Raw genomic sequence first — 27,893 nt, 5'->3', positions numbered from 1 at the left:
TAGCATGGGGAAATAGTTTTTGGTTTGTGTAATGGCTCATCCACTCCCAGTCTTTATTCAAGCCTAATTTAATGGTGTCCAGTTTGCAAATTAATTCCAGTTCTGCAGTTTCTCATTGGAGTCTGTTTTTGAAGTTTTTTTGTTGAAGAATTGCACCTTTTGGTCTGTAATTGAGTGTCCAGGGAGGCTGGAGTGTTCTCCAACTGGTTTGAATGTTATAATTCTTGACGATTGATTTATGTCCATTTATTCTTTTGCATAGAGACTGTCCGGTTTGGCTAATGTACATGGCGGAGGGGCATTAACCGGACAGTCTCTACATAAAAGAATAAACAGACACAAATTAGACGTCAAGAATTATAACATTCAAAAACCAGTCGGAGAACACTCCAGCCTCCCTGGACACTCAATTACAGACCTAAACGTCGCAATCCTTCAAACAAAAAAACTTCAAAAACAGACTCCAACGAGAAACTGCAAAACTGGAATTAATTTGCAAACTGGACACCATTAAATTAGGCTTGAATAAAGACTGGGAGTGGATGAGTCATTACACAAACTAAAAACTATTTCCCCATGCTAATTTCCCCCCTACTGTTTCTCACACTGTCTTGTCAACTGTTTGAAATGGGTCATGCTGATTATCACTACAAAAGCTTTTTTCTCCTGCTGATAATAGCCCACCTTAATTGATGAATCTCCTTAGAGTTGGTATGGCAACACCCATTTTTTCACGTTCTCTGTATCTATCTATCTATCTATCTATCTATCTATCTATCTATCTATCTATCTATCTATCTATCTTCCTACTGCATTTTCCACTGCATGCATCCGATGAAGTGGGTTTTAGCCCATGAAAGTTTATGTCCTAATAAATTTTTTAGTCTCTAAGGTGCCACAAGTACTCTTCGTTCTTTTTTCAGGATGCTATGATCATCCTATTGTCAGCTTTTTCTGAGGAAAAAAATAATATGATTCAGGATTCAAGCTTGTCCTGAGCTTTAGTTGATAAACTGCTTCATTTACTTGCTGGATGAAACATCCAGAACTCTATAATAGTGTAGATACCCCAACTACTCAATATCCTCTAGCCATCTACCATCATCATAATTTTAAGGCACCATTATTGATTCCTCTCCTCTTCCCACATAAAAGAGACTTCTCTTCTAAAACTGTTCTTCATAGGCGCAATATACACTTACACGTGCAGGAGGTGAAGGTGGTGGAGGAGGAGAGAAAGAAAACTTGGGGGTGGTAGTTGTGCTCTCTTTTTCCTCTTTAGCATCAGGTTCAAGTTGGATCAAGACAGAAGCAGGGGTAGCTTCATCTTCATCTTCAGGAAGTCTGGTCTCAGGTTCTAGAGTGGGACATTGGCCTATATCTGCATTTTTAAAGGACACAGGCTGAGCGAAGTCCATGGGGCTATGGAGATACAATAAAATCAATAGGTCTCATCAATTCCTCTGCCTCTCTGTGTCACGGAAGAAGCTATGGTACTGCTCTGTGCTCACACTTGACCAAGCACTGAGTATGTTGCTTTAAAGTGTTATCAATATGATTTGTTTTGCAGAAGTTCCATTTCATTCACCATTCCCTTTTTTGTGTCCACCTGTTCCCTCCAGATCATTAACCTAGCGGAGCAGAACCTTTCCTATGGTTAAAGCTCCATACTAAGCATACTAATTTCCATAATCTGACAGCCCAGGATCTCAGCCTTATTTAAAAACAATGGCACAGAGTTCCATTGTAATGATCTATAACACCAACGCATTACTCAGGTAAGCTGTTGTGGTCTGGAATGTGGCTGTAGAATACTCTGGTATTTTTTGTGGGCAGGCACTAGTTCTTGCACCCTGAAGGAGACTGACCTCAATAAATCAGACCTATGTCCTGTCAAGTGCATACTGCATATTGATATACCAAAAAGAACAATGGCTTATAAAGCAGTTTTTAGGTATCCTTTTGCGTAAGTTTAGATTTTGAGAGCAGCTTTTCTCTTGGCAGATGAGGTGCTTATCGCTTCAGTAAACAAAACATTTGTGAGCACTAGTAAGACCTACTTACATGGCATTGATGACAAAATTCCATATGCAACCCTCAAAAGGGGGTATGTTCCTGATAGGTGCAGCCTGAAAGTGAGACGGAGTCCCTCCGACAAAGAGCTTTTTGACAGTTATAGACTGATCAGTAGGTAGCCTCTGAGTCTGGCTTCTGTCTTCATCTACTTGAACAGTAAACATCCTAGGAAAAGATTAAAAGCAAATGAATAAAAAAGGATCTACTATGGCTATTGCTTTTATTAAAATCACCATTTTGCAGGCACCATTTACTGCTGCACCGGCTATCACACTGGGTGAACCCAAATGGTATGATTAGCAACACCACATTAAGCAAATATTAGCTACTAACAGGTTCACAGCCACTACTATGCTTCCTTCATTAATTCTCCATCAGGGCATGGCAACACCAGACAGTGGAGTTGCCGTAATAGTAGCTTCTGGCTGAACTGAAAATAGTAGTCGGAAGCATGACAGCACTGACATGGAAAGAGTCAAGCCTGCTGTACGTGACATTATGTATAATCAAATAGGGCTCAGTGGGATATAATAGTATGGGGTCACATTTTGTCTGGCTCTTTATTTTATGGTTTGTACTAGTTATTATCTTCTTGCTAGGGGACAAACAATGCTCTGGAGTGCTCTGATTGCAGGAATCAACAGTAGATATATACTGTACATTTAAAAAATATATGGTTAGTCTGTTTTGTGGGAAGGAGGTAAGGGAGAAAGCCATGTGGATTGTTCACTGTAATTATGCAAACACATGGTCCAAATGTAAGAAAAGAGGTCACACAAAGACAATGCTACAGATCAGTGAGATAGAGGCATATACCCATGTATGTCAGTGTAAAATTATTGAAAGATTTTTACCACGTTTATAACAAGGCTAGGAGGGTAGAGAAATCTAGGTTGTTAGGAACCTGTATGCTGAAAAGAAGGAAACAGGTACTAATACAGAGAATGTAGATGTAGAGAGACAGTGAGTTATTTTGATGGGTAGCAAACATAACGTAATAAGGCATAACAATAACAGGGTCAGCAATCTATCTGCTGCTATCTTTGGGAAAATCTGAAGATGAGTGATGAAATGGACAAAGGCTGTAGCAAGTCTAATTCCACGTGAACTCGGTGCCAAAAGGTGGATCAGAACTTCACTATTTTTGAAGGTGCAAGTGGAATGCTATTTGACATAATTTCTTTACATTGCTATACTGGATTTAATAGACATTAGCCATGGGAGAGTAAGGACAACAAAAGAGAGAGAGAAATCTGGAAGACTCTGGTGCAGGTTATCAAGTGTGCTGTTATTTTAGAGATGTTGAGTCAATTCTCTATTTCAGGATCACAAGAAGTTAAATATTAGGGAATAAATATTTATACATCGGTGCCAAGAGTTAGGCATCTAAATCCATGTTTAGGTGCCTAAATAATCAGTTTCATTTGTTCAGAAGAAGTGAGCACCCACAGAACACTCTGAAAGAGTCAGTTTCTGGCAAATAACCTCATTTTCTCAACTATAGATTCATATAACAAAGAAAATTCAATCCTCCCTCCTCACCCCCACTCCAAATAATACAAATCTTGTAAATTATAGAATATAAATGAATTAAAAAAACATTATCCAGGGGAGGCCAATTTTCAAAGTTAAGACACCCAAGTACATGTTATTTGGATGCTCATATGCAGAAACAGGCACTCAAATGTATGCACAAAAATTAAAAATTAGGTTTACTGTGTGCAAAACATCCAATCTCTTCATAGTTACAGGTAGCATCATTTTGATCAAAAGACATAAGTTGTACACTATGCCTTTCTTAGATTCCATTCTACTGCAGGAATTGCTTGTACTGTACATTGTTGCTTATTGACACCTTCAGCCAAGTACAATACTTCATCTCATCTTCAGATTACCATAGAAAACATTTACACGTTTTACAACAGAATACCATATAGTGCATTGATCCTGAAAACTATCCTACAATTATCCTGGAATGGGAAGCAATTTGTTTATAATTATATGGACAATTAGCTACTTGAAGAGTTTTCAAATGATGCGCCCCATATTTAAGCCTGAGTTGATGACAAGCAGATAAAGGGGTTAGGTTTAATCATTTATATCTTTTCATTTCCAATCCAGCCTGTGTTACATGAAGTGCACAGTCTTCATTTAATTTGTTTTTGAAACAGAGCTACTGAGAAAATTTTGAAGGCTTGATTCTAATATGCATCTCTCATCACTGGATGGCGTTGTAGAGCAGTTATGTTTTGATTTATTATAAGAGATTATTACCTTTGTTATAAGCAGTTTTATTTGGTTATTCAAGTTAGAAGAGTTTACCTGTATGTTTAAAAATTTGTATTATCATCATCACGTAACATTAGTCTTTCAAGAGAGCATGATGGTTTCTTTTTTTTTTAACAACAGAAAAAATCTCTGGCCCTAGGAATTTACAATCTAACAAAAAATAAATGATAGGAAATGCTGGCGTTGGGAACAAAATTGCAGTAGGAGATTATTTACAACAAACAGGTGAAAAAGGCAGTAAATTTCTCCTGAGCAGAGATTATAGTGAAAGAAGGCAAAGCCAAGAGAAGTGAGTTTTAAGGTAGAGGGGAGAAAAAGCACCTGGTGACTAGATGGAAGAGGAAGTTTTTCTAGGCAGTTGGGAAAAACACAAAGTCATAAGTGGAGTTTAGACTAGATGACCATAATAGTTTTAACTGTAGTTTTCACACATTAGCTGGTCAAGGTGAATCATAGTGAGGCACCTACGGTTCACCTCATCAGTTAATATGTTCAATTACAATCTGCCCTGGATACATTGGAGTTTATAAAATGCTAGCTATCACATGTTACTTACAATGTTTTATAAAAACATCTTTTCTCCTAGTATGCACAAGACCACTGAATATTTGTACAGTACGTTCCACAATTGGGCCGAGATCCTGACTGAAGACTGTGGGCAGTAACAGAATATAAATAATAGTAACTGCATAAATCCCTACACATCAAGATGACAATATGCGGGCATCCTTAATAAATGGTAATGTGCATCTCCTTAATAGCCTTTTGGGTGCATGTGTCTGAAAAAGTGGTAAGGGAGGTTGAGTGAAGGGGTGAATATAGCTGAAATATCTGCAATGGCTTCATTGTGATAAAGAAACAGTAGTGTTAATCCACTACTATGTATCTTCATTTTCTTAACTCACTCAATTGGACACCACTGTAACTATATATATAAAAATTAGCATGTGGTATTTGGGAAAGGTTATCTGCCGCTGCTACTGTTTTGAAGCTGTCTTTCTCCACAACTCTTGCAAAGATGACTTCCTGTTCTGAAGATTTATTTTTCATCCACACAAATTAGATTAATAAAATACATTTGCCAAGTACCAAAAGGTTAAATATAGCAATTTTGATTAATGAAAATCTTAAGAGGAGCTGCCTGATAACTTCACTAAAGAATGTAGACTTAGCCTATACAGTAATAAAATTAGCAGTCAGAAACTGCCTTTGGGGGGATGGGGGGTAAAGGAAAACAGTGCACATATTATACTCTCCTCCTTTCATAAAAAGGAATACTGATTTCAGTCATCTGTTTATTATGGTGATTGAATTAATTGTACTGTGAGTTGTGTAGCATCCTGAAGTCCTTGTTTGTTACCCTTTGACTCTTTCTATCCGGATGGAGTGTGCTCTACCGTCATGAAAATCGCCGGATTCAGACTTGATGGTGATCCTGCGTGGATCTCGTATTCCAGGGGCGATATGCACTTCTAATCGACCTTTGTTCAGGAACACGGCATAATAGGCCTGTAATGTGGGACAGTTATTAAAAGCTAAGCCACGTTCAGAAGGGAACTGCTTCTCTTAGTTTTGCATTTGCCCAAGCTCTCCCTTAGTAAAGCACATCCCTTCTCTTTTGCTCCACCTACTGTTGCTGGTGGTAGGAAAAATTTCATTACAGGCTCTTCAAGAACTGTGCCACTATCCTACTTAAGGCATAAAAACATAGTAACCGGCTGGGGCTGCACTTAGAATTCCACCCACTGAGGATAGTGGATCAAATTTTGCCATCATACACTAGTATGAATCAGGAGTAACTTTTTTGAAGCCAAAGGTGTTACTTTACATTTACAGTGGTATAAAAGAGAGCCTAATTTAACCAGGAATATACTCAAATCCTGGCATCTGACGTTGAGAGCTAGAATGGTTGTTACACTCCTTGAGGCAGTTAAGATATAGCCATTTCAGTTTCGCTGTTATATTCAGATAGCCTAAGATACATAAGCAACATCTTTAATGACATTTTGCAACAAGGAACGTATAAAGTGCCATTAAAAATATTTTACCCTTTTTACATGCATGTAGGGAGAAGAAAAGAGAATCTCAGCTCCAAAGCATCCCGGTTTTTTGCTATTACAAAGCCTGATCTTAAACCTTCCATGCACAGAATTTCCATGGATCTCAATGGGAGTTCTGTGTATGGAGGGCTTGCAGGATGATGGCCAGCCATAGTTACTCCAGTGACTAGTATCATGTTGTGACGGATTTCCAGGATCCATCCCATAGTCACTCCAGCAACCAATGTCATGTTCTTGTCTATGTTCTGAAGTTGTGGAAGTAGTTCCCACCGTACGTATGTTTCTTTATGGATCAGCCATTTAAATGTGTTGACTCTGGAGTACGTTCTTTCAAGCCACCAAGTGTTCTGTTCCAATACAATCTTATAGATGTGGGGCAGAGCAGTGGAAAATCAATTACCAAATGTATTGTACAAGGAAAATAGCAAAGCATTTTGTTTTACTATTTCAATAATCTCAAACAACGTCTGTAGTTTTTCGAATTAGTCACTAGGGTGGTGTAGAAACTGTGCTTTGCTGGTGTTAATTCAAGGTCTTGAAGGTTTTTAAACTAGCCTTTATTTTGGGGAGGAAGGGGAGATTGGGGTGTCATTTAAGCTGTGCCCTTGTATTAAAAACAAACAAACCCCAGTATTCTACAAAATCCCCAAACACTAGTAACATTCATGAGGCATTTAGGTCAATGGGAAATGTGGGTTCACAAGGAAAGCAGAATGGGACCCACAGGAAGCTGGGGTTTTTGGAAAATTACTGTAGAAACTGCAGTAATTATTTAATTAAATCCAGCATATAAACATTGTCTGAATAGTCCTGAGGAGAACCAAAGAACAATATTCTTTGTTACTCAGGTCTGATAAAAAAAATGGAAGCAAATATAGGACATAAAAATAAATCTGGTATTTAGGCTAAAAAGTAGGTTCTGTTGTAGCAGTCACTTAGAGAAATCCAGAACTGATCTGTAAATACTGTCAAATCATTATACCAAAGAAAAACAACCCTGTGCAATATTAGTGCTTTGTTTTACCCAATCAAAGAAATGAAAACATGAACTGACAGAATTCTGAGGATTTAACTCCCCCAATCCTAAATAAAGCCAATATTCAATGCAAAAGTAAATTGTGAACCCCCATTTTTTTCTCCACCAAACAAACAAAAGCTTTGGAAAGAAAAACCTCATTCAGCAGCACTGAACTTCTACTTCATCATAAATATATCATGGCAATGCAGCGGCTGGGTACAACAAGCTGTGTGAAAAAAGCTCAGCAGAAGTTATGAATTTTCCATATCTTCTACTGTAGTGTTCTTTACCTGCCCAGTCTGTCTGCGTTTTCTCCTTGGGGGTATAGGTGTTCCCCCTATGCCAAATAAGATGACCCCAGACTCATTTTTGGTGCTGAAGGACAGGTTGATTTCTGTACCCATGTCAAATGAGACTGGCTGCAGTTCCATAAAACCTGGTTTGGGGAAGCTAACTGTGTAAAGGTTCTGTGGAAAGGAGAGAGAGAAGGTGAATTGATATGACACAAAACGAAGTACGAACCCCCCCCCCCCATAAAGTTATATTTATTAATGCATAGCATTGAGATAGACTATAATACTTAGTCATTTACATTTTCAAAGTGTTGCACAAGCATTAATCAGTCTGTACCATCAATCATTATTAGAACATTTCTGGAATACTAAATTTCAGAGGGAATGAATGGTTTACGTAATTGCAGCCTTATTTTAGAATCCAGTTGATTTAAAAGTGACCGCTTATTGTTATTTTATCTGACTGTTTTTCCTTTTCCTGTTTTTCTTTCACTTTTAAATCAATCCAGTAAAGAACAATAACCAATATGAACATGCATTGGATTCTATTATTTGTAAAATTTGACCAGAATACACTTTCTATTAATCATTCATCATTGCTTCATCATCTGCTAAACATTACTGCTTCACTGATAAGATAAACTCATAAATGAAGCACGTATTGCCATGGCCCAACTATTTTGCACACTGGAAGATAGTAGCACAATTAAAGACATGCAGTATATCATCAAATAATAAATCAATGCATTTTATATCAGGTTTTCTGTAACTGCTGCCCATTTGTGCATCATTCCAACTAGGTGTAGAGAATACGGTCACTTTTTCTAAAATTACTGACAAAATGGTAAGTTGAGTGGAGTTGCCCTCAGACAGAGACATAGTAGATTGTGCCAGATGAGGAAGGCAGACAGACATCTGCAATATTTTTCTTTGAAATTCCAGGGCATTTAACTAGCTGAGTGTTATTTTAAGCCTCATATTTAGCATCGTCCTTTTACTGTAAAATTTACAACAAACCCCAAATTTTGTGAGATTCAAAAGAGTTTGTGTAATTCTGTAAGAGTTTGATTTTAAGGGGATAACAATGCTTATTTTACAGTACTATTACAATTGTAAATTAATTAATGTTTGTAAAGGACTTTGAGAAACTCAAATAGAAAGTGCTTCAGAAATGCTATGTAGTACTGGTATATTTTTAAATCCTGGTAGGGTTACTCAACCCTTCTTTTTTCTGAGACAGAAACAATTATTTTTACGCAGCTTACTGTGTGAGAGTCCTTTGTGTGGAACTGTGCCTTAATGGGTTGTCACTGTGTAGCCTAGAGCTAGCTGCATTTCAATGATCCTCAATCTATGGTAGGTACTGTATTTTGTAAAGTGCTTTAGTATCCTTTATAATGAAAGATGCTATAAACAGTAACTAATATAGAGTTGGCCTAACTCTATTCTTGTTAAAATCAATAGTAAAGCTCCCATTGTCTGCAAAAGGTTGGAGCAAAGGTAAGTTTTCAAAATCCCACCCTATGCATGCAGTATGTGATTGATATCTTGTGTTGTTAGCAAAACAAGACAATCTTTTTTCATCCTTTTACCTAAAGTAAATATGAGACAGACTAACCAACCTCCAGTGTGCATCCTTTGGTTATGCCAACAAAATCAGGGCTGCTCAGTATATTATATGGTGTTCGTGAAATTTCAATATCTTTGAGGCAGCCTGCATATTTCTTTAAGTTCACTTCAGGCCTGTAAAAAAATAAAATTAAAACCATAGCGCTCATCATGTGAGTTAACATGCAACATGTTTTCTATGCCCACTATAGAGACTTTATCAATCAGACCCACACACTCATGCATTCATATGCACAAAGATACTCTACTGTATTTTTTTTAAGCACAGGTACACATCTGAATGGACGAGCATTGTTTGCGCACACACAAAGTACATCCTGCTTTCCATCGCCCATCAGCACACATACAGTCTGGCTACCATCATCCATCAGAGGTGTTAAAGGATGTTCTTCTCATCCCCCAACAAGAATAGTCTTTGGCTCTACTCTTTTTTTCCTTTAAAGGAGTGCTGTCACCTTTGACATTTAAATGAGGTAAACTACGAAATAGTAGGTAGCTGTCCTCCGGGCAAAGCCGAAAGATGCAGGCTGGAAATCATAACAACAAGGAAAGACCTTGACTGGAAGACAAATATTTCTTTCATATAAATACTAGATTTTGATGGAAGAGGGACTTTTGTAATTTGAAGAAGTTTAGGATGAAATATTTGTTAAAAACTGCAAGAATATTTCATTCCAAGTCTTGGATTTTTCTGACTAAAATAGCTTTCTTGTTTTGCTCTCATGAAATAAGATTCATTCCTTACGTATCCCTCATTTTTATCCCAAATACCATTCTATAAAATCCATAGTATTATTTCAGCCTTTCCCAGTCAGTTAACTCTCTCCCCCACAAAACACTTGGTTTTTGATCTGGATCCACACCCACGTCATGAAGGGCATCCTAATGTAATTGCAAAACTCCTGTGCTATGGTTTGCATAGTCTTTCAATGCCAGGAGAAACGACAAAACTGCTGAGCATTCCACCATAACTAGCATGCTAGTGTGGAAGTAATTCAGAGACTTCAGCTCTCAGGGTACTAAATCAAGTCCCAGGACTCGTGGCCAAGTCGGCCCTTTATTATAGTCATTAGCCACCAATTAGCAAGAACGAACTGCTCCATGATCCCCAGTTTGAACCCCATGAACTCCATAACCCCCCCCCGCTATTCAAGCCATGGAGACTAAATCCAAAAGGAGGAGCAGTGCCTGTAGCTAATTCACTGATACTGTAGTTAATTCACCTGGAGTGAATTAACTAATAATTCATGTTATTACAGTTTTTGGAGATGACAACAAACATCTTAATGAGACATGGGGACAACCTGACCAACCAAACAAAAGAAAAATGTTTTTAGAAAATAACAAGGAACGAAAACTGGGGAATTAAAACTGAAAACCAGGGCATTAAATTCAGAATCCCAGAAAAAACTATTTAGTATGATTTTCAATGCCATTAATTACAAAATAACTTAATATAAACAGTTCATTTCAAATATATATTTTGGAACTGAAAGCCATTCTTTGCATTATAGCCATCTCAGAAAGCACAGCACAGATTCTGACAATTTTGCATCCTTTACATAAATTAGACTAACCCTCTGGTTTACTAAAATAATCCAAACTCTGCTTTATTCACAGTCATTCAGTTATAGTCAGTCTTTCATTTCTGATTCTCTACATCCCATCTCTTCTCAGTGCCTCTTTAGAAATTTAACTTTCCAGCAGCTGAGCTGTTTTGCAATCTCATTGGCAGCAATTATTCGCAGTTACCCAAACGCCACCAGTTTATACAAATACCCACATGAATGTCTTGGCCATCCAAACAGCAATTCCACATTCCTACCCTTTTTCACTGACATCTCCAATTTCAGAAATTTGCTATTTCCAACCTCCAACTCTTAGAGTAGAGTTATGTGAACTTTAACTCTGTATGAAATTTTAACTCTGCTTTCATGCTGGGGCTTTACTGAAACAAGGTCAAATTTCATCCAGAGATTTTCTGAGATTCACAACAGTTTTTGAAAACCTGGGCTGAATTTCAGGTGAACCTAAGTAGGGTTTCTCTGAAGTAAGGGAGCTTCAAGGGAGACATGTATGGCTTTGTTCTAATCATTGGGGTTTGTTAATTTGAGAATTGCACGTTTCTGACTCAAAACCAGGTATTAACATGGAGATTTGGGCAAAACTGAATTTACACTTGAAAAGTCAAAGCAAAATTCCAGAACACAAACCCACCCAAACTGAAACACACATGCACAAAAGGTGTCGCAACCCCACATTGGCTCAAACTGGCAAGTTTCACACAGATCTGCTGCTAACCTTCCTGCCATTTTTAGGAATTAAATCATTGCCTTCGAGAACAGTACTTCCAGGCCCTGAACTTGTTGAACCACTAAATTGCCCCATGCTGAACAGAAATCGCCTGTTGCTAGCCTGTACCTAGCTTTCTTTAACTAGGATCTTGATCCAATTAAAACAACAACAACAAAACAACCTACAGCAGACACAAGCAGCTATGTGAAGAAGCGAGAAAGGTATTTGGGTATGTGTGTGCACAGCTTGCAACAAGAGAGTGTTAAGCACATAGGAGCAACTTTGCCTGTTGCAGCAGGAGCAACTTGCTCAATTAACAGCCCCAGGGGAACGGCGGGTGTAAATGCTACCCACAGGCTGCTTCTGCACTGCCACCTGAACCAAGCTGCACTTACTCAATGCATGCAAGTCATGCAGATATTTAATTATTTTTACCTTGCTTTCATACTAGGATAAAAGAGAGGGAAAAAACAATTTTATTTTTAATTACATTCATTGTAGAAAATGATATTCATTATCTACATTCAGAACCTTTCAGACTGAAATTGATCGAGATCTCCCAGTGAAAACAGATGCTGGTTGGTGAGATTCTTTTAATTTAAATAAATATACACCAGGCCTTAATAGGCTAGCACAATTAACAGTGTTATTCCCCTCCACACATTCTCCCATAAAATGTCATATTGATCATAAATTGTTTTATTATTTGTTACTACAATTAGTCCTCAGTAAAATAAAATCATGAAAGAACTAGCAGGAGATGGGTCTGGGACTGATACAGCCTGGCGTTTACAAAGTCACAGGTATCTCGATGTCTGCTGCTTGCTCAGCTTTATCTTTGATAGTAATTTACTGTAACATGCATCTTGCACCACCAGGTCACAACTGATGAATCACAGCTACAGGCACAATGGTTTCCACAGTTTCAAATAGCTAGGGTGTTCTTGGTTTCCTAAGCAACCAGAAAGGATATGCCTAGGAATAATTTCTTCATATAATTTGGCACATGTCAGTGTGACTTCACAATTACATAATGCAATGTGAGACATCATGAGGGAAACAGCTTGGCTTTTTTATTACAAGGTAAACTGATATCAGAGGTACCGTAAATTAAACGTAATAAATTAAAAATATCCCTGTTCTCCCCTTGGTTGTGAAACAGCCCCCTAAACTATAGCTAGGCTTCCCGGTGCACAAGGTGACTTTATGACTGTCATTATGAAATGTAAATGAAGTTGACCCAGATTAATAGGCTTGTATATGTTATAGTTCATCTCCTTGTTGTAGCTCAGATTTTTTTGTGTTGCAGAAATAGCTGAGCATTCATTGAATCCCAACAAGATTTTTCAGATTATTTAAAAGCCCCTTGTTAAATTCCAGCATCTCATATCCCATTTCTTAAATACTTAAGTACAGGGAAAAAACATGCAATGTATTTTATACATAATGAAATGTACTGTGGAGAAGTTTTTCCCGAGTAAGCAGTTGAGGATTGGACTTTCAGAAAAAATAAAATAAAATGAAATTAACCACATTTCATTGCATTTAAAGTATACTGCATGATATTTTAAATCTATTCAATATAAATTATTGAGCACAAGGAATTTTATCTTTCTGAAGAGTTCAAAAATGGAACTCTTGTCTTCAAATAGATTTTAAAATAAGTACAACATGCCATACATTTTATGTAACACATATTGAAAGTATAGTAGGCAATGATCCTGCAAAGACTTACGCAATCATTTCATGTTTAGCAAATGAATAGTTTCTGACTTCAGTGAGACTACTGATGTTTGTAAAATTAAACATGTACTTAAGTCATTGCAGGACTTGGGCTTTTCTCTGAGCTACAGGTTTGGAACTGCAAATTCCACTGTTATAGGAAGCGAAGAAATGTACAGAGAAAGAGAAGCCCAGTTACATCATTATGGTTCCATACAAAGCATCAGGAGCCTTTACTGTAGTATAGTCACAGCTCACAGTGTATTTCAAATGGAGCAGTGAACAATTCGAGCCATCTTAAGGTGTGAGAGAGCACTTACAGAGGAAATACCACTCAAGAGGATCAATGCCAAGTACCTTTGGTCCTGCATTGGGAATGGAATTCACCATTCTCCTGGCAAGTAAACTTGAGGAGAAATAGGTACATATAATAAACTTACATTATATGCCCTCCCGATAGGCAAAGATATTGTTTTAAGTCCAATTACCTCAGGTTTCTGAGAGTTGGCAATCCACCAAAATATATTTTCTCATCAGCTTTCAAGTTGAGACCAAAATGGCTTCCTGTAGAAGATGTTGCGATGATCTCTTCCTGATTAGTGTCTATGTCTACAATTGATACATTGGCTGGAAAAGATTAAGAAATTGAAAATCAGACATGAACACTATATTACCCAGTGGAAAAAAACAGAAGAAAAATAATTTTTTTGGAGTGTGGGAAGTGGGATAGTAACTTGCAGGTCAGATACTGGATTTCCAAATCATAAATTATCTGGGTGGAAGAAAAAAAACATATTTTTCTCTGTTGCCATAACAACCTGAAAAATGCCATAGTAATCTTGTATGCTTTATTTTTAAATATGTTCTATCCCCAGTTCTAACTGGTTTGTCTTCAGTGTCAGTACTTTATTCAGTGAAGAGTTCAGGACAAGATCAAGAATGGGGAGATCATTTCACCTCTACTTTGTTGGTTTGAATCCAATGCAGAACAGAAGTAAGGAAAAGCTTTTACCATATGATAGCTGCTCAGTGTCAAACATTTCAGTTCAAGTCCTATTGGTCATATACTTACCTTACAAAACAAACCCCATCCCACACACAATTGCCAGGATTCTCAACCAAGGTGGAACACAGAATGGATATGGAGACTAAACTCCCCTCTCACCCCTGTAGTTCCTGCTTAGCTTTAGCTTTAGCTTTTGTACAAGTAGAGGCTAAAGAATCTATGGCACTATTTGAAAACATGCTTCGTTTCTGCAATCTGGGTTCCAATGTCCATGACACGGTGCAAGATGTTACTTATAATAGCTGCTGTGTTTATTTACATAATTATTGCATTACCAGTATTTAACTCATTACTTTTTAAAGCACGGTGGGATACCCAGAGTATGAAAAGCATTGTAAAGCCTAAAACCAATTTCTACTCTAACAGAAACTGCATAGGTTTGTTTTATGAACTTTAAACAACATCAGGGCACTGCATGAAGAAAACATTTTTCACTCAAATGCATTTTAGAACGTAATTTAGCCAGCTGTTAGGCAGAGTTATGCCTGAAAATTAAGCTACCGGTTTCAAAAGAAAATCATAAAAGACCTGGTTGACTCTGCAATCAGTCATTTCTTACCTAAGCCACCTGCAACCTAAGCAAAAGAAGTTGCTAAATCACTTTCTTGTAGAATTTTCTAATCCAGCAATATTGTACATCATCTTCCCCATGATTAGATGGTTAGCTGTGCTGGATAGGGTAATTAGAGCACTTCTGATGTTATTACTGTAGGAACTCACCTTGTTTTTGGATTCTTGAGAGGGTGAACGATTTCCATTTCCCATCGTTATGGTTTTGGTTGCCAATAGCAGAAGTTGTACCTGAACCTAGATCATAGCTGACTTTTATGTGCCCATCACTGAGCTCTACGCTCATGAAATCTTTCTGTTAATGAGACAGATTAGACACATTGTTTAGACACACTGGAAGACTGGTTCCTGTTCTCTGTGATAAGCAATATTTAACATGAAACAATTGTTTATTTTCTGAGTGACAACGTACAGGGTTTTTATTTAAGTTGTTAAACTCCTCGGATATTTATAGTCCCTAACTTCAAGTACACTGAAATGTACTGTCAAAGAGTTGTTTTCTTTACTTCCTACCTTCTTATATGGGTCACTGGCTAAATTGGTGGGTTGTCCTGCAATTTCCCTCTAGCCAGTGATATACCCCAAATGGAATTGGGTAGTTCAGTTTGCTATAATTCCCGTCAATCACTGGTGCTGATATTTAAATATCCTGAAGTTGTAGCATTGGTGGCTGACTGGAGCTGTGGTACAATAAACTACAATATCCAGGGCAAACAAAAGCTGGTAGGATGAAGGGGGGGAAATTTCTAGCTCACAAGGGAGCCAGAGACCAGGCTAATGGAGAAAGTATGACTTGAGAAATGGGGAACTACTAATGCAGGGGCATTTAACCATCAGAGAAGTTTTAATTTTAGTACTTGTTTCTCTCATGGCTGCGCCTACCAAACCTAGTGTGAGCCCACATTTTAAGAGAAATGATGTTATGGACTACCTGTGTTTCCATTGTATGGCTCGCTCATGCACCCTCTTACTCACAACTGCAAAACATCCCTAGAGCAACTACCACAGTTGCTTACATGAAAAAGTAATCTTATGAAAATAATGTATTTTTGGCTCTTTTAATGCAGTTCAATGACTGGAAATAGGCCAGCACAATGTGCTCAGCCAATGGCACCTGCCCACTATTAAAGGTTTTGCAATGGTTCAAGAAACACAGTTCTGAAAGCTCCTGTACTGAAGATCACAACCCATAATAGAAGGATAAAGTGGGCTGGATTCTGTTCTCAGTTAGGATGTTGTAAATTTGGAGCACCTGACTGGAATTCACCAGAGCTACTTCAGATTTACATCAGTGTAAATGAGATCAGAATCTGGCCAGCTGTCTTTAGGAATAACCTCTTCCTGCTGTCCACAGACCCTTGACAATGCAGACAAATGAAAAAGTTAAACAACCTTAATAAACAATGTCTGAAATTATCCATTTCAACTGTAGCGTGAGAACATTAACTAATTTTTTTTAAAGAAATGCCAGCATCACATTCTGTTGGCTGTTCCATACAGTTTCCCTATCCTGCTGCTCACATTGGGCACAAAGCATTCTGTACTCAATCCTTTCTTGTGACTATCCATTTCCCATGCACTATATTTTAAGCCACAAAAATTTACCATAACTGGGGGAGGGGGCGAGAATTAAAGAATTCTGCTAATTTGAGCATTTCAAAAGTTGAAGTAAAATCTTGGCCCCACTAAAGTAATTGACTTCCATGAAAATTGCACCCTTGACATTTTCCCCACATGAACACACCGCTGCTCCCCCCCCTCCACCCCTCACATCCAAACACAAGAAGCTAGTGGGTTTTATGGCTTGGGAGTTGTGGAGTCTGAAATGATTTGTATATGAAAATATTCAAGCATGCTAGGCAGACTCCACAACTCCCAAGCCTTAAAACCCACAAGCTTCAGTACTGAAGTGATAATCAGCACATTTTATTTTTAATTTCCATTTCTCCTTTTAAGTAACAGGTATTCAGTAATTTTAACGATAGCATGAAACATGATGAGAGGTTTTTATTTTTTACCAAGTCATGTGTAGCAAGGTACATCAGCAGAGCACTAGAAGAGAAGGTCTTGAACTTGAACATGACCATAGAAACATTGGGGTTCCAGCGGACTGGGCGGCTCACCAAAGCATAACCATCTCCATCAAACTGAATAGTTCCTTCACTGTCTGGCACCTGTGGGCTATAAAAGAATGGAATTTCTACCAGTTTTTCTGGCTGCTTTGGGGTAAAAGGGAACCATGGGAATCTGAGGGAAGCCAAATTTTATACAAACATGTTTTCTGACACCTGAACCCTTAAACTCAGTCCATGTGATGTGGAAGGTAGTCTAGAAGAAAGACAGGGGACATGTCTGCCTTGTGTATTTCATGGTCCGTATAATTTCATCTTGCATCTTTTATTGGAAAAGATTCATGACAGCATTATGTAATCATATTATTATTAAGTGATTTTAGTAGGTGTCAGATTGACAGCCCTGGAGACTGAAGTCCTCTATTTATTCACAGATGACATACAGCACAAGAACAGCAGCGTCAGTCTCCCCACACTGTTCTGCCACAGTGCCTTAACTCTGTTAATGTCAGAGACCACAGGTCTTGAGCCCCTGGGCCATGGACTTTTCAGAGCTAGTAAGCTCCAACCTGCCACCCAGTGACTGCTAAATGTTGTCAGACTAGGAGGTGAACTCTGACCAAGGACCCCAGTCCTGGAATCTGATTGCTGGGCCTCCTGGTTAGTTCACAGCTTCTACATAAACCACGCAGTGGCACAGGCAGCTGTCTGTGAAACTGGGTTCCCCCTGCTTGAGACTGCTTTCCCCGAGATACCTACTTCTACGGCCCGCTGCTGATCTCCTGGTAACCTGACCCTGTCTACCACCTGACATTTGATTCTTGGTTTGGCCTGTCTCAGACTCTGATCTCCTGTTATTGGACTTGGCCTGACCCCCAACACCTGCTCCGAACACTAGGTTAGACTGCCCACACCATGGTCATGACAGTTAAGAAGAGACCATGTATCAGGGAGAAGATAGTTCAGTTTCCCTTGCCATTCAAACAATGGCTTCTCATCTGAGACTTCCAACAAGAGACACAATTAATGGTAACTTTCTATGGTGGTGATTTTTGTGATGTGGATTCTTGCCCACTCTTGTCAGACAGACAACCAGTGGCTTCTGGCCACTACTGAATTTATCTAGATTTGAACCAGTGATCTAGAGACAAAGAACTGGCATGCATACGTCCTCATGAAATATTTCATTATGCATGCTGTTCCCTCATTTTTACATGCAAAAAAGTACTTTGGATTTAGATTTCTAACTCCCACATAGCCATGTTTAATGGCAAGTTGCTTTCAAGTATATTTTCCAGGAGAGCAATTTTATGTGATTAATTCAAAGTTCTTATTGTAAATTTGCACTTTCCTACACATTCCTAAGCCCCAACATTCTTTTTCATTCCTTATCTTGATTTCCAATCTAGCTGTCCAGGATTATCATCAATGTGTTTGAGAAATGAGATTTTACTCTGTTTTGGCCTGATCCAAAGACCAGTGAGGTCAACAGGAGATTTTCCACAACTTCAATAAGTTTTGGAGCAATATTTTACTATGCTCAGCTCATGGCACTCTCTCCCCACTAGTCTATTGAAGTTATTGCAAATCTCCTTCATGAAATGGGGGACACACACTCCCTTCTGGCGTTATTATAACATAATTATTAATGTTCCTTTTAATTCATTGATTAATGTGCAGTAGGCCATATTGTACTTGCTTACTTATATGGGTGTGGCTGGTGTAGATATTCCTATTTTACTCCACAACAAAATGGTGCATGTTCACAGATAGGTTCATAAAGGGTGAAGAACATAAAAAGAAGCCAGTCCATTACCCACCTGATAGCACATCCTTTGCAGTCACCCTTTGTGTCTCTGAAATTCCACAGTCCTATGGGCTTGCTGTCCAAGTAAGTTTCACCCATGCAGCCAGTGAAGGTAGTGACTCTTACAGCATCTGATTTCTGCAAACAGGAAAGTATGGAACTTGTTAGAATGCATCTTGAAGTGATCTGCTATCTTCAAAGCATAATTGTGTAATGGATACAGGAAAAACTGAAAGAGACTGGGGAATTTTAATGAAATATCATTCTGATTCCACAAATTCTTTTTTTAAATAAGTGGCAGGGCATAGATGAGCTACTATGGGAGGACAGTAGGAATGGAGAGGCAAGATATGTAAGATTAGGGAAAAGGTGTGGGCACAGTAATTCTTGGTTCTCTTCCTGATCCCACTGCCCCACCTGCCTCCCCAGGTATACATGATAGTTACTATCCTTCCACCTATGGAAGACTCTCTTCAGAGTTTATCAGTGTTTTCCCTTTACAGATCATGGTAGGGACTGTGTGTAATCTCCTCCACAATATGGCAAATGTGCTGTTTCCACATTATATTCATTCCTTGAAAACCTGGTAAGTGAAAGACTGGAAACAAACCAAGTTAGCATAATGAGTATCACTATCCCACTTTGCTAAACCTGGAAAAAATCCTTTAATTTTGGAATTTAAAAAAATTACTCATGACAAAGCAAAATTAAACCATGAAATATCAAAAGCCTACTAGGCTAGGGTAACACAAACTGCTCGGGGTCTTGCTGATTTTATCTAACTGAAATTAACATGAGACTATGTTCAGCTAATATATGAAAGAGCACAAAAATCTCCTCTCAGTTCATCCTTCTAAAATATCTAATTTCATTTGAAGTTTTGGTTCAGTATAAGCTGATTTAAAATCTATGCATTTAGGAATTTGAGACATACAAGCACCTGCTTCTTTCTATGAAGCAGTTATCAATATTAAGAATATTAATCTGTAAGATCATGAAGAAGAGCATATTGAAAACTTTCAAGGAAGAGTCTGATTTGAAAGTCTTAATGTGCTGGTGATATTTCCTGGGGTAATCATAAATGTTTTAATTAGCAACAAGTATAAATTTACTGTCACTTATGAGAACTTGAGAACTCTAAGCAAGATAAATGAGAACTCTAAGCCAGATAAATGATAGATGGTTTTTAAAACTGAAAAGGAACATTTTATAAACATTGCAGGGCAGGAAAGTGATATGAAAGAAGCTGAGACGTACACACAAAAAGGGATTTCATACTATATCCTAGGGCAAATCTGAGACTCTGTCTGATCACCCAGACTGAGACCCAGTGAAATGAAATATTAGTTTTGTGAGTGAGAAAGAACCTTTTAAAGTATCATTGACCTTGATGAATGTCCAGATAGTTTCAGCTTTTTATACAAGCTGCTCTATGACAAGATATAAGTTTTTGCAAGAGTTCATCTTGTCTAATTAACAACTAAACTTACTTACAGAGGAGGATGCAAAGTTGTTATCGCCGTGTTGGTCCCAGAATATTAGAGAGATGAGGTGGGTGAGGTAATATCTTTTAGTGGACCAACTTTTATTGGCGAGAGAGACGAGCTGTTGAGCTAAAACAGAGCAATTCTTCAGGCCTCACCAACAGAAATTATCCAATAAAAGAAATTACCTCACCCACCTTCTCTCTCTTATAGAGGAAAATCAAGGTTACAGTATTCTCCTTTATTCACAGACTTTGCTAGACAGTCACCGAAAATGTTGAATTTTCTGACTCTTAAATATAACCTCAAAACCCAACAGTCATGCCAGACTACTGTTCTCAACCCTGGTTGCCAGGGTGAAAGATTGATTTCAAGATAGCTCTGGTAGTAAGAGAAGAAACTAGAGCTATTCAAAAACCTTTGCCAAAATCTCATCCTGGGTAGGACTCTGTCTCAGTTAGACATACTTTGGGGTTTCTACTTCTATTCCTCATGCTGATGAGTGACTGGGACTTTAGAGTCCCCAATTCAGAAAGCACATGCTTTAAGTTAAGTGCTGAATTGCTTCCACTGCACATCTGCCTTATCCCAACCTTCCTAACTTGGAAAAAACCAAACCAAATAGCAGCATTTATTTTTCAGTTATATTTTCAGATTTAAACCCTGCTAAGTGTCAGAACCTTTTAATCTCTCTTGGCCCATATCTTCAAGATCCCCCTGTGATTCTACTTTAGATTTTTAATCTTTTCTTTAGTTTTTATATGGTACATAGTTTATAATGCATCATTTGCAAGTTATTCTTGTTAACCGTTTTGTCCAGCGAACATATTAAATACATTAGGGAAGGAAAGAGTATATATGACTAGTTAAACTAGTTATGATATCAATAAAGTTTAAAATGTTATAGCAATTATTAAATATTCTATGCAGTTGGAATATTGGGTAACAACAGACGTCCTAGTTAAGTGACAGTAGCATATTCTCAAGATACTATCAGTACATTTATCAGAGTAGCAGCCGTGTTAGTCGTATTCGCAAAAAAGAAAAGGAGTACTTGTGGCACCTTAGAGACTAACAAATTTATTTGAGCATAAGCTTTCATGAGCTACAGCTCACTTCATCAAAGCTCATGCTCAAATAAATTTGTTAGTCTCTAAGGTGCCACAAGTACTCCTTTTTCTTTTTCATCAGTACATTGCGATCAATAGTTTCCATTAAAAAGTTGTGATTGATAAATTGAGATCAGTCTCTTAGATTGATAGCTTTTAAATAATCTGTTCTATAAAGAAACACATCTGAGGTTTTACAGCATTGCTGCAGAAGATAATACCAAGTACAAACATTATTTAATTAAATGAACTCCTCTTGCATTGGCAGCCTTTGGACAGTGCTAGTCATTTTTGCTTCTAAAAGCTGTATAAGGTGGCACAGCTGCAGTGAAGACTGTGGCAGCTTTTTCACAACAGCCTTCCGATTCTCCAGACTTTATAACCTAGACATCAACTTTTGTTTCAAGCTGGAATGTAAGACAAAGGCTCGGTCTGGGAGTATTTTTCCCCCTCCAGATTTATGCTCAAAAATATATGCAGACATTTTAAAATGGCAGAGCTGTACAAATTAAAACAAACTAGTGTGAGTGCTTGACTCATTTGTGCTTTCATAGCTCAAAAACAAAATCTGAAATGAAATAAAACCATATACTAAACTTTAGTTTTTAGTTTTGTGCCACAGCTTTTAGCACTCTTGGCCGACAGGCCAAATATGCTGGTTGAAGGGCTTTCTGAAGTCTGTTGATGGCTTTTCCGTCTGGCAGAATGTAAACAGTGGATTTGTTTTTAATTAAAACTTCTAGGTCCAATTCAGGAAAACACCACTAATATTTAAGCGTGCTGAAATCGCATCTAAGTTCCTAGGACTTCAGTTCATGCACAGGGAAAGACTTAAGCATGAACATGATTAAATGCTTATCTGAACCAGGGTCCTAACCCTTGTGACCTGACCCAGATGTGTTGCTGTCTAATTGCATCTTTAGCCAGACTGACACAATGGGTCAAATTCACTTCTGGTACAGATAGAAGCAGTTCTACTGACTTTAATGAGGTTGTGTCTAATTGGGGGTTTGATGATTATGGCTATGTCTCTGAAAATTGAGTACTGTCTCCATTCATCTCAATGGAGTGTATACTCTGAAGCCTAATATGAGCATCGACATCACAACATTATTAAATATGTTACTGCTGAGCATTAATTCAGAAATATCCAGCTAATATGTTTATCTATCATGGCTGAACACCATAGATATTAGATACTAGAGGAAAAAGCCATATTAGGTGTGTGATGTACCACCTGTAGCCTCTGGACGCTCACTCTCTCTCCCTAAAGGAGCAGAGTATAAGCAAGAGAAAATATAGGGAAGAGAGGTAGTGAGTTGCTGTGCTAAATAGCCAGATAGATTTGGCAGGGGTTCAGCAGCTGGTAATTGTGGAAGGTTCAATACTCTCTGCAAGTTTGAAGCCCCCTCTGGACTCTTAGTAGCTTGCAGAATATTATTGTTTGGTGTTTGCTGCAGGGATTCTTGTTTGTGGCTCACAGGGGAAGTTTAAATCTTTCTTTTCAGTGGCTGGGAAAGCAAGCTAGAGCCACCATTTGCAGCAGCTAGGGAAGCATGGGGAGAGAGGGTAGCAAAGGCAGTTATCTGTCACTATACGTTTTTTCAGATATCTTGGAATTGCCTTTCCTATTTTCTGATATGAAAACATATGATAAAGAACTGACTGTGACAGTTATTTTCCACTGAATGATTCAAGAAGAAGCTTCAAGATTTATTTGATCAACAGCTCAGAAAACTTTCAAAGAAGAATAAAGTTTGCAGGTTGTTTGCAGACCCATTTTCAGGTAAAGCAGAAGGAGTTTAAATCAAAGTTCATTCAATAAGGATTGATTTACAATTCTCTAATCCAAATCTCTTAAAATAATTTTTCTGAATATCTACAAATGCTTGTCAAATGTCTGATATTCAGAGTTATGTTAGACAGCTGCTATTTATGCAAGCCTACAACATGCACTTACGGAACTCTATACATAAAAAATAATAGCAATTAGCTGAGTATTTTAGAATTAGGACTTCAGAAAACAGAACTTCCACGCAACAAGCAATTCTGATATTTCAACATTTGCTTTCATCCCAAAAAATTGAAATATTCAAAATTTTAGTGAAACGAAGTTCTGAAAATTTTTAGTTTGGAAATGTCTAAATAAAAAAAAAATCTCAATGTTTTTGACTGAAGTGAAATATTTTGTTTTTAGACATTGACATTTTTGCCATTTCAAAATGTAAAAATATATTTGAAACTAAACATTATTTCAAGTTTTCCTGGAAATTGGAAAATTTCATTGAATGACTTTCCTGCAAAACATTATTTCACTAGAAAATATTATACTTCTTAATTTAATTAATATTTATTTTAATACTTCCTTTGCTGGGAAATTTTTACTGTAGACAAATTTCAACCATCTCTACTCAGAATAAATCTTACTTGCATTTATATCTAAGATAAGTGCAGCACTTGGATTCCTGGTAACTTACCAATGAAACCCAGGTTCTGCAAATATTGTGCACCACCTTCTGTTGTAGGCAAAAAATTAACTTCTTACAGTTCTCATGATATTAATATCTCTCTTCCTGATCCCTATCCTGAATCCCTTGGAGCTGGAGGCACTAAGGATACAGAAGAGCACCCACAGGAAAAGACTAGGAGGAGGAGCCAACAGAAAGGAGAATGGAAGATGTCTCAGACACATTGAGAAAATGTCAGCAGCTGAAAGAAGAGGGGTTCTAGAAAGGATTATGAGGAACATACCAGTGTCCAAATGAGAAAAAGATAAAGCAAAAAGCAGATTAGCATACAGAAAGGAGGAGGAGAGACTCAGTGGAAAGGACATGAATTCTAGAATGAATACAACCTGTTATGGGGCTAGTATTGTTTAGGAGCTTAGCTTGTGTGTGTGCTTGTACAGCACCTAGCACAACAGGGCCTAACTTGGTTGCAGTGTTTAGGTGCTGTGTTTAGGTGATGGGGTGTACCAACCCCACACAGGGTTGAGAGCCTGTAGGTGCAATCATCCTCGCTCCACTACACCTGCAGTAGGTATCAAGCCAGGAGGGAGGAGTTAAAAGGGCTGAACGTGGCTCAGTTAAGGACTGACCTGGAAGGTGAGTAGATCTCTGGCTCTCACTCAGTAGAGAAGCCTGGCTGGAGTCAGAGAGCTGACTTGGCTGCTGGCAGATAGAAAATAGATAGGTCTGCAACAGGGAGCCCAAGGCAGTTGAAAAAGAAAGCAGCAGGACATGAGTCAATGCTGGATTCTGTACACTGGTGGAGGGGTGGGAAGGGAGTAGAAAGATTCAGGGATTGCCCCGTGAAGGGAGTGGAGAAAACTCTTCTGCAGCAGAACCAGCTGGGTAACAGAAAGTGCTAGAAAACTCTGCAGAGAGAAGGCTTACCAAGAACAGAGTTGATACATGAAAGCCCAGGAAAAGGCTAAGGAAAAGGAACAAGACAGGGCAATGTAGGAAGTAGTCTAGGGAGGTCTGTGCAGTCAGGTATGGACTGCCAAATTAAGGGTCCCTTGACCAGAACCCAGTAGAAAGGGATGGCCTAGATTCCGCTACCAGCCCACGGAGAAAGGTGCGGCTAAAATTCCCTGAGAATGGGTAAGGACTATTGAAACCCCCTGACACCAGGGGTAAGGCTAGTGAGTCTGGAGTCTGACTGAAGGTCCAATGTGAAGCTGACCAACTATTATTTGTGTGACTAATGGTCTACCCTGGAAGGGGTGGGATTCTATGTGACCCGGATGGAGGGCCAAGTCGCAAGAAGCAGCAGACCATCACTGGGACAAAATGGCTTTTGACAGGGGGCACAAAAGGAGAAAAGTCTGCCATGCCATGGTCAGTCACTAGGGAATCCATGCTGGCCAGCAAGTCACATGCTTTCACTACAATAAATATATATTCATTAATTATAATAGCAGGCACTGCCCATGTAAATAATCGAACCAAAGGATTAATGCACCAACAGTGAGGAAGTACATTACCTTAATTTTATCAGTTAGACCACCAACAAACAGCACAGCATTTGCATCTACATCCAGAATAGTATAACCAGGTGGAGAGACTGCGCTGAAGGTACTTGGCATGATGGTTGCTTTGGGACCATCCAGAGCTTGTACTGAAATTGTGCCATTTCTTCCAGTCCTTGGAATTGGACCAAAGCAAATAAATAAGTAAATAAATTTGCTGTTAAACCACAACAAATAAAGCCTCATATTTTCCAGACATCTTTTACAAGTGACAGGCACTACTGGTCCATTTGTAACTTGGTATTATTCAGTTTTTAATACAAATCAATAGAGATTTCTTAGCTCTCATATACCTGTGCAAGCTCCAAATCTGATCACATAACAGATGTTTCCTCTCATCTCAGTATCCTCACTGAATATAATTCACTATATGCATGCATTAAATGGTGAATTCACCGACTAAAATAGTAATTATCAAAAGTGAAAATTCTCTGTGACCAAAATAGTACAGTGTAATTGTATTTTGACAACAAATGAAGTAGGCTATGATTCAAATTCATTTCTGAACTTCATATGGGGTATTTGATTAATTTTATTCCTCTGAAATGGATGATCATATAACAAAGCCCTTTAATTTACTTCATTGTAATGCAGGAGACCTGCATCCTCCACAAAGGAGCTCCCTAGTTGATTATTGTACTCAGGCACAAGCCCTATTATGTTTAAAATGGCTGCCTTGTTGTGTTTAAAATTGCCTTTTTATATTTTATAACATGATTTGCCGCTTTGTGGACAGTTTCTTCAGTGTTTCCTGTTTCTGTATTCAGAGTAGGAAATAAATGCAGTATCTCAGATATTGATGTGGTAACTGTTGGCCAATACTTACAACTTAATGGAAACCACTTTATGAACCTTTGCACGATCATGTATGATCTCCCCCATAGCCTTATGGAAAGGCTATTTCAAAGGAAAGGTTAGTTTCCTATTAATTTGTAACAATGTCTCAATATTGTACCTAAAGTATGACCTTTTGAATTTTACCTTTGACCTTGAACTGTGACATGTGAACTCCTCCTACATTATTAAGAGTTTTTGTTCATGCAAAAATCATTGGAAAGGTAAATCCCCTAGTTTTACAATTAGATCTTGATCAATGTCATGATAATGTGGGCATTCTTAATATGGGCATATGATCATGCAGTCCTAATACAGACTGAAATATGAATTCATGGAACATATTTAACTTATGTTATCTTTGATTAATTGGGAAACATACTGTTTTTACTATGACTTGTCTTTTTCTTATACAACAGTCCACACATAATTTCACCCACTGCTGCTTACTTCCTATATCTGTCAAGAATTACTACCTAGCTAATTGAATAATGTTTAGCTATTCATCTTCTGTATCTTTGTGGGCTACCCTATTGTACTCTAAAAAATAATTCCCTGATTGCAAGCAAAGCTAAATTGCTTTTCTCAGAAACCAGAACTAATATTTGCATTTCTGATACAAGAGAGTTTCTTGACAGACAGAGGTAATAAGATTACATTTCACCTAAAGCCTTGCCAAGTAGCATTTCTAGTTTGAAAAATAGCCCCTGGCCCCACCCCATATCATGTCTCAGCTAGCAAATCAAAACTTTACTTTGGTTTTACAAAGTATCATGAAATTGTCTGGATTTAAACATATAAAATCCATTTTCTCATTAAAATAAAAGAAAAGATGTCTGTGAGTGCTGAAGTAAGCATTAAACCTAGAGTTACCACTTAGAAAGAGCAACGAAGCCTGTACATAACTTTAAGTATGCGAGCAGTCCCATTAAAGTCAGTGGGACTACTTTTATGTTTAAAATTACACATGGGTTTAGGCACTCTACTGAATCTGTGTGTTGGAGAGGGGTGAGGAGAGAGAGCAAGACTCTTGTAAATATATAAATCTCATTTCCATTGAAACTCTGAATTGTATTACCTCAAAAATGTATAGACCTTTGGCTTATATACCTAAAAGAGTAGAAATAGTCAGTACAGGAACTGGTGAAAGAATAGTCTAAGTATAGGAGAGACTTTTATTAAGCCATTCATATTTGGAGGCTATTGAAAGATAATGTTTGGTACTTTCAAACTGTAGTGTACTAAAACCAATATTCAGTAAAACCAGATTAAAAGACCAAATTCAATAAATCTGAAGACAATGAGCAGAATACGGTATACAATTTTTAAGAGCACATGTCCTACACAGCATAGGGAATCTTTGATCTTCAACTAGAGTAAAGTGCTAACAACAGATCTTCCTCCTTAAATAATTCTCTCTTTCATTTGAGAAGGGCTAGTGAGCTTTAAAGGAAGAACAGTTGACTGACTTGTCAGGATAAAAGACATTAATAGGATTTGAATGATAATTTGTAAGTGACAGCTGGGTTCCTATGA

General features: G+C 38.0%; 1 protein-coding gene across 2 annotated transcripts in view; it reads right to left on the bottom strand.

Moving 5' to 3' along the window:
- Nucleotides 1-27,893, bottom strand: part of LAMA2 (laminin subunit alpha 2) — a 492,564-nt gene that overhangs the window by 20,359 nt on the left and 444,312 nt on the right. Inside the window, exons 47-57 of one of the 2 annotated variants that reach the window (XM_038397415.2) lie at nucleotides 25,479-25,638; nucleotides 18,911-19,035; nucleotides 17,037-17,199; nucleotides 15,169-15,313; nucleotides 13,871-14,009; nucleotides 12,096-12,107; nucleotides 9,359-9,479; nucleotides 7,734-7,910; nucleotides 5,726-5,874; nucleotides 2,065-2,241; nucleotides 1,203-1,422 (exon numbers count right to left, since the gene is read on the bottom strand). In XM_038397415.2, the coding sequence (XP_038253343.1) occupies nucleotides 1,203-1,422; nucleotides 2,065-2,241; nucleotides 5,726-5,874; nucleotides 7,734-7,910; nucleotides 9,359-9,479; nucleotides 12,096-12,107; nucleotides 13,871-14,009; nucleotides 15,169-15,313; nucleotides 17,037-17,199; nucleotides 18,911-19,035; nucleotides 25,479-25,638 (1,588 nt within the window). The remainder of the gene's footprint in view (nucleotides 1-1,202; nucleotides 1,423-2,064; nucleotides 2,242-5,725; nucleotides 5,875-7,733; nucleotides 7,911-9,358; nucleotides 9,480-12,095; nucleotides 12,108-13,870; nucleotides 14,010-15,168; nucleotides 15,314-17,036; nucleotides 17,200-18,910; nucleotides 19,036-25,478; nucleotides 25,639-27,893) is intronic. The other variant, XM_043510932.1, reaches the window with a different exon arrangement.

Source organism: Dermochelys coriacea, chromosome 3 (genome assembly GCF_009764565.3).
Source record: "Dermochelys coriacea isolate rDerCor1 chromosome 3, rDerCor1.pri.v4, whole genome shotgun sequence".
In the NCBI taxonomy this organism is placed as follows: domain Eukaryota; kingdom Metazoa; phylum Chordata; order Testudines; family Dermochelyidae; genus Dermochelys; species Dermochelys coriacea.
This window is presented reverse-complemented; position numbering and strand designations above follow the sequence as displayed.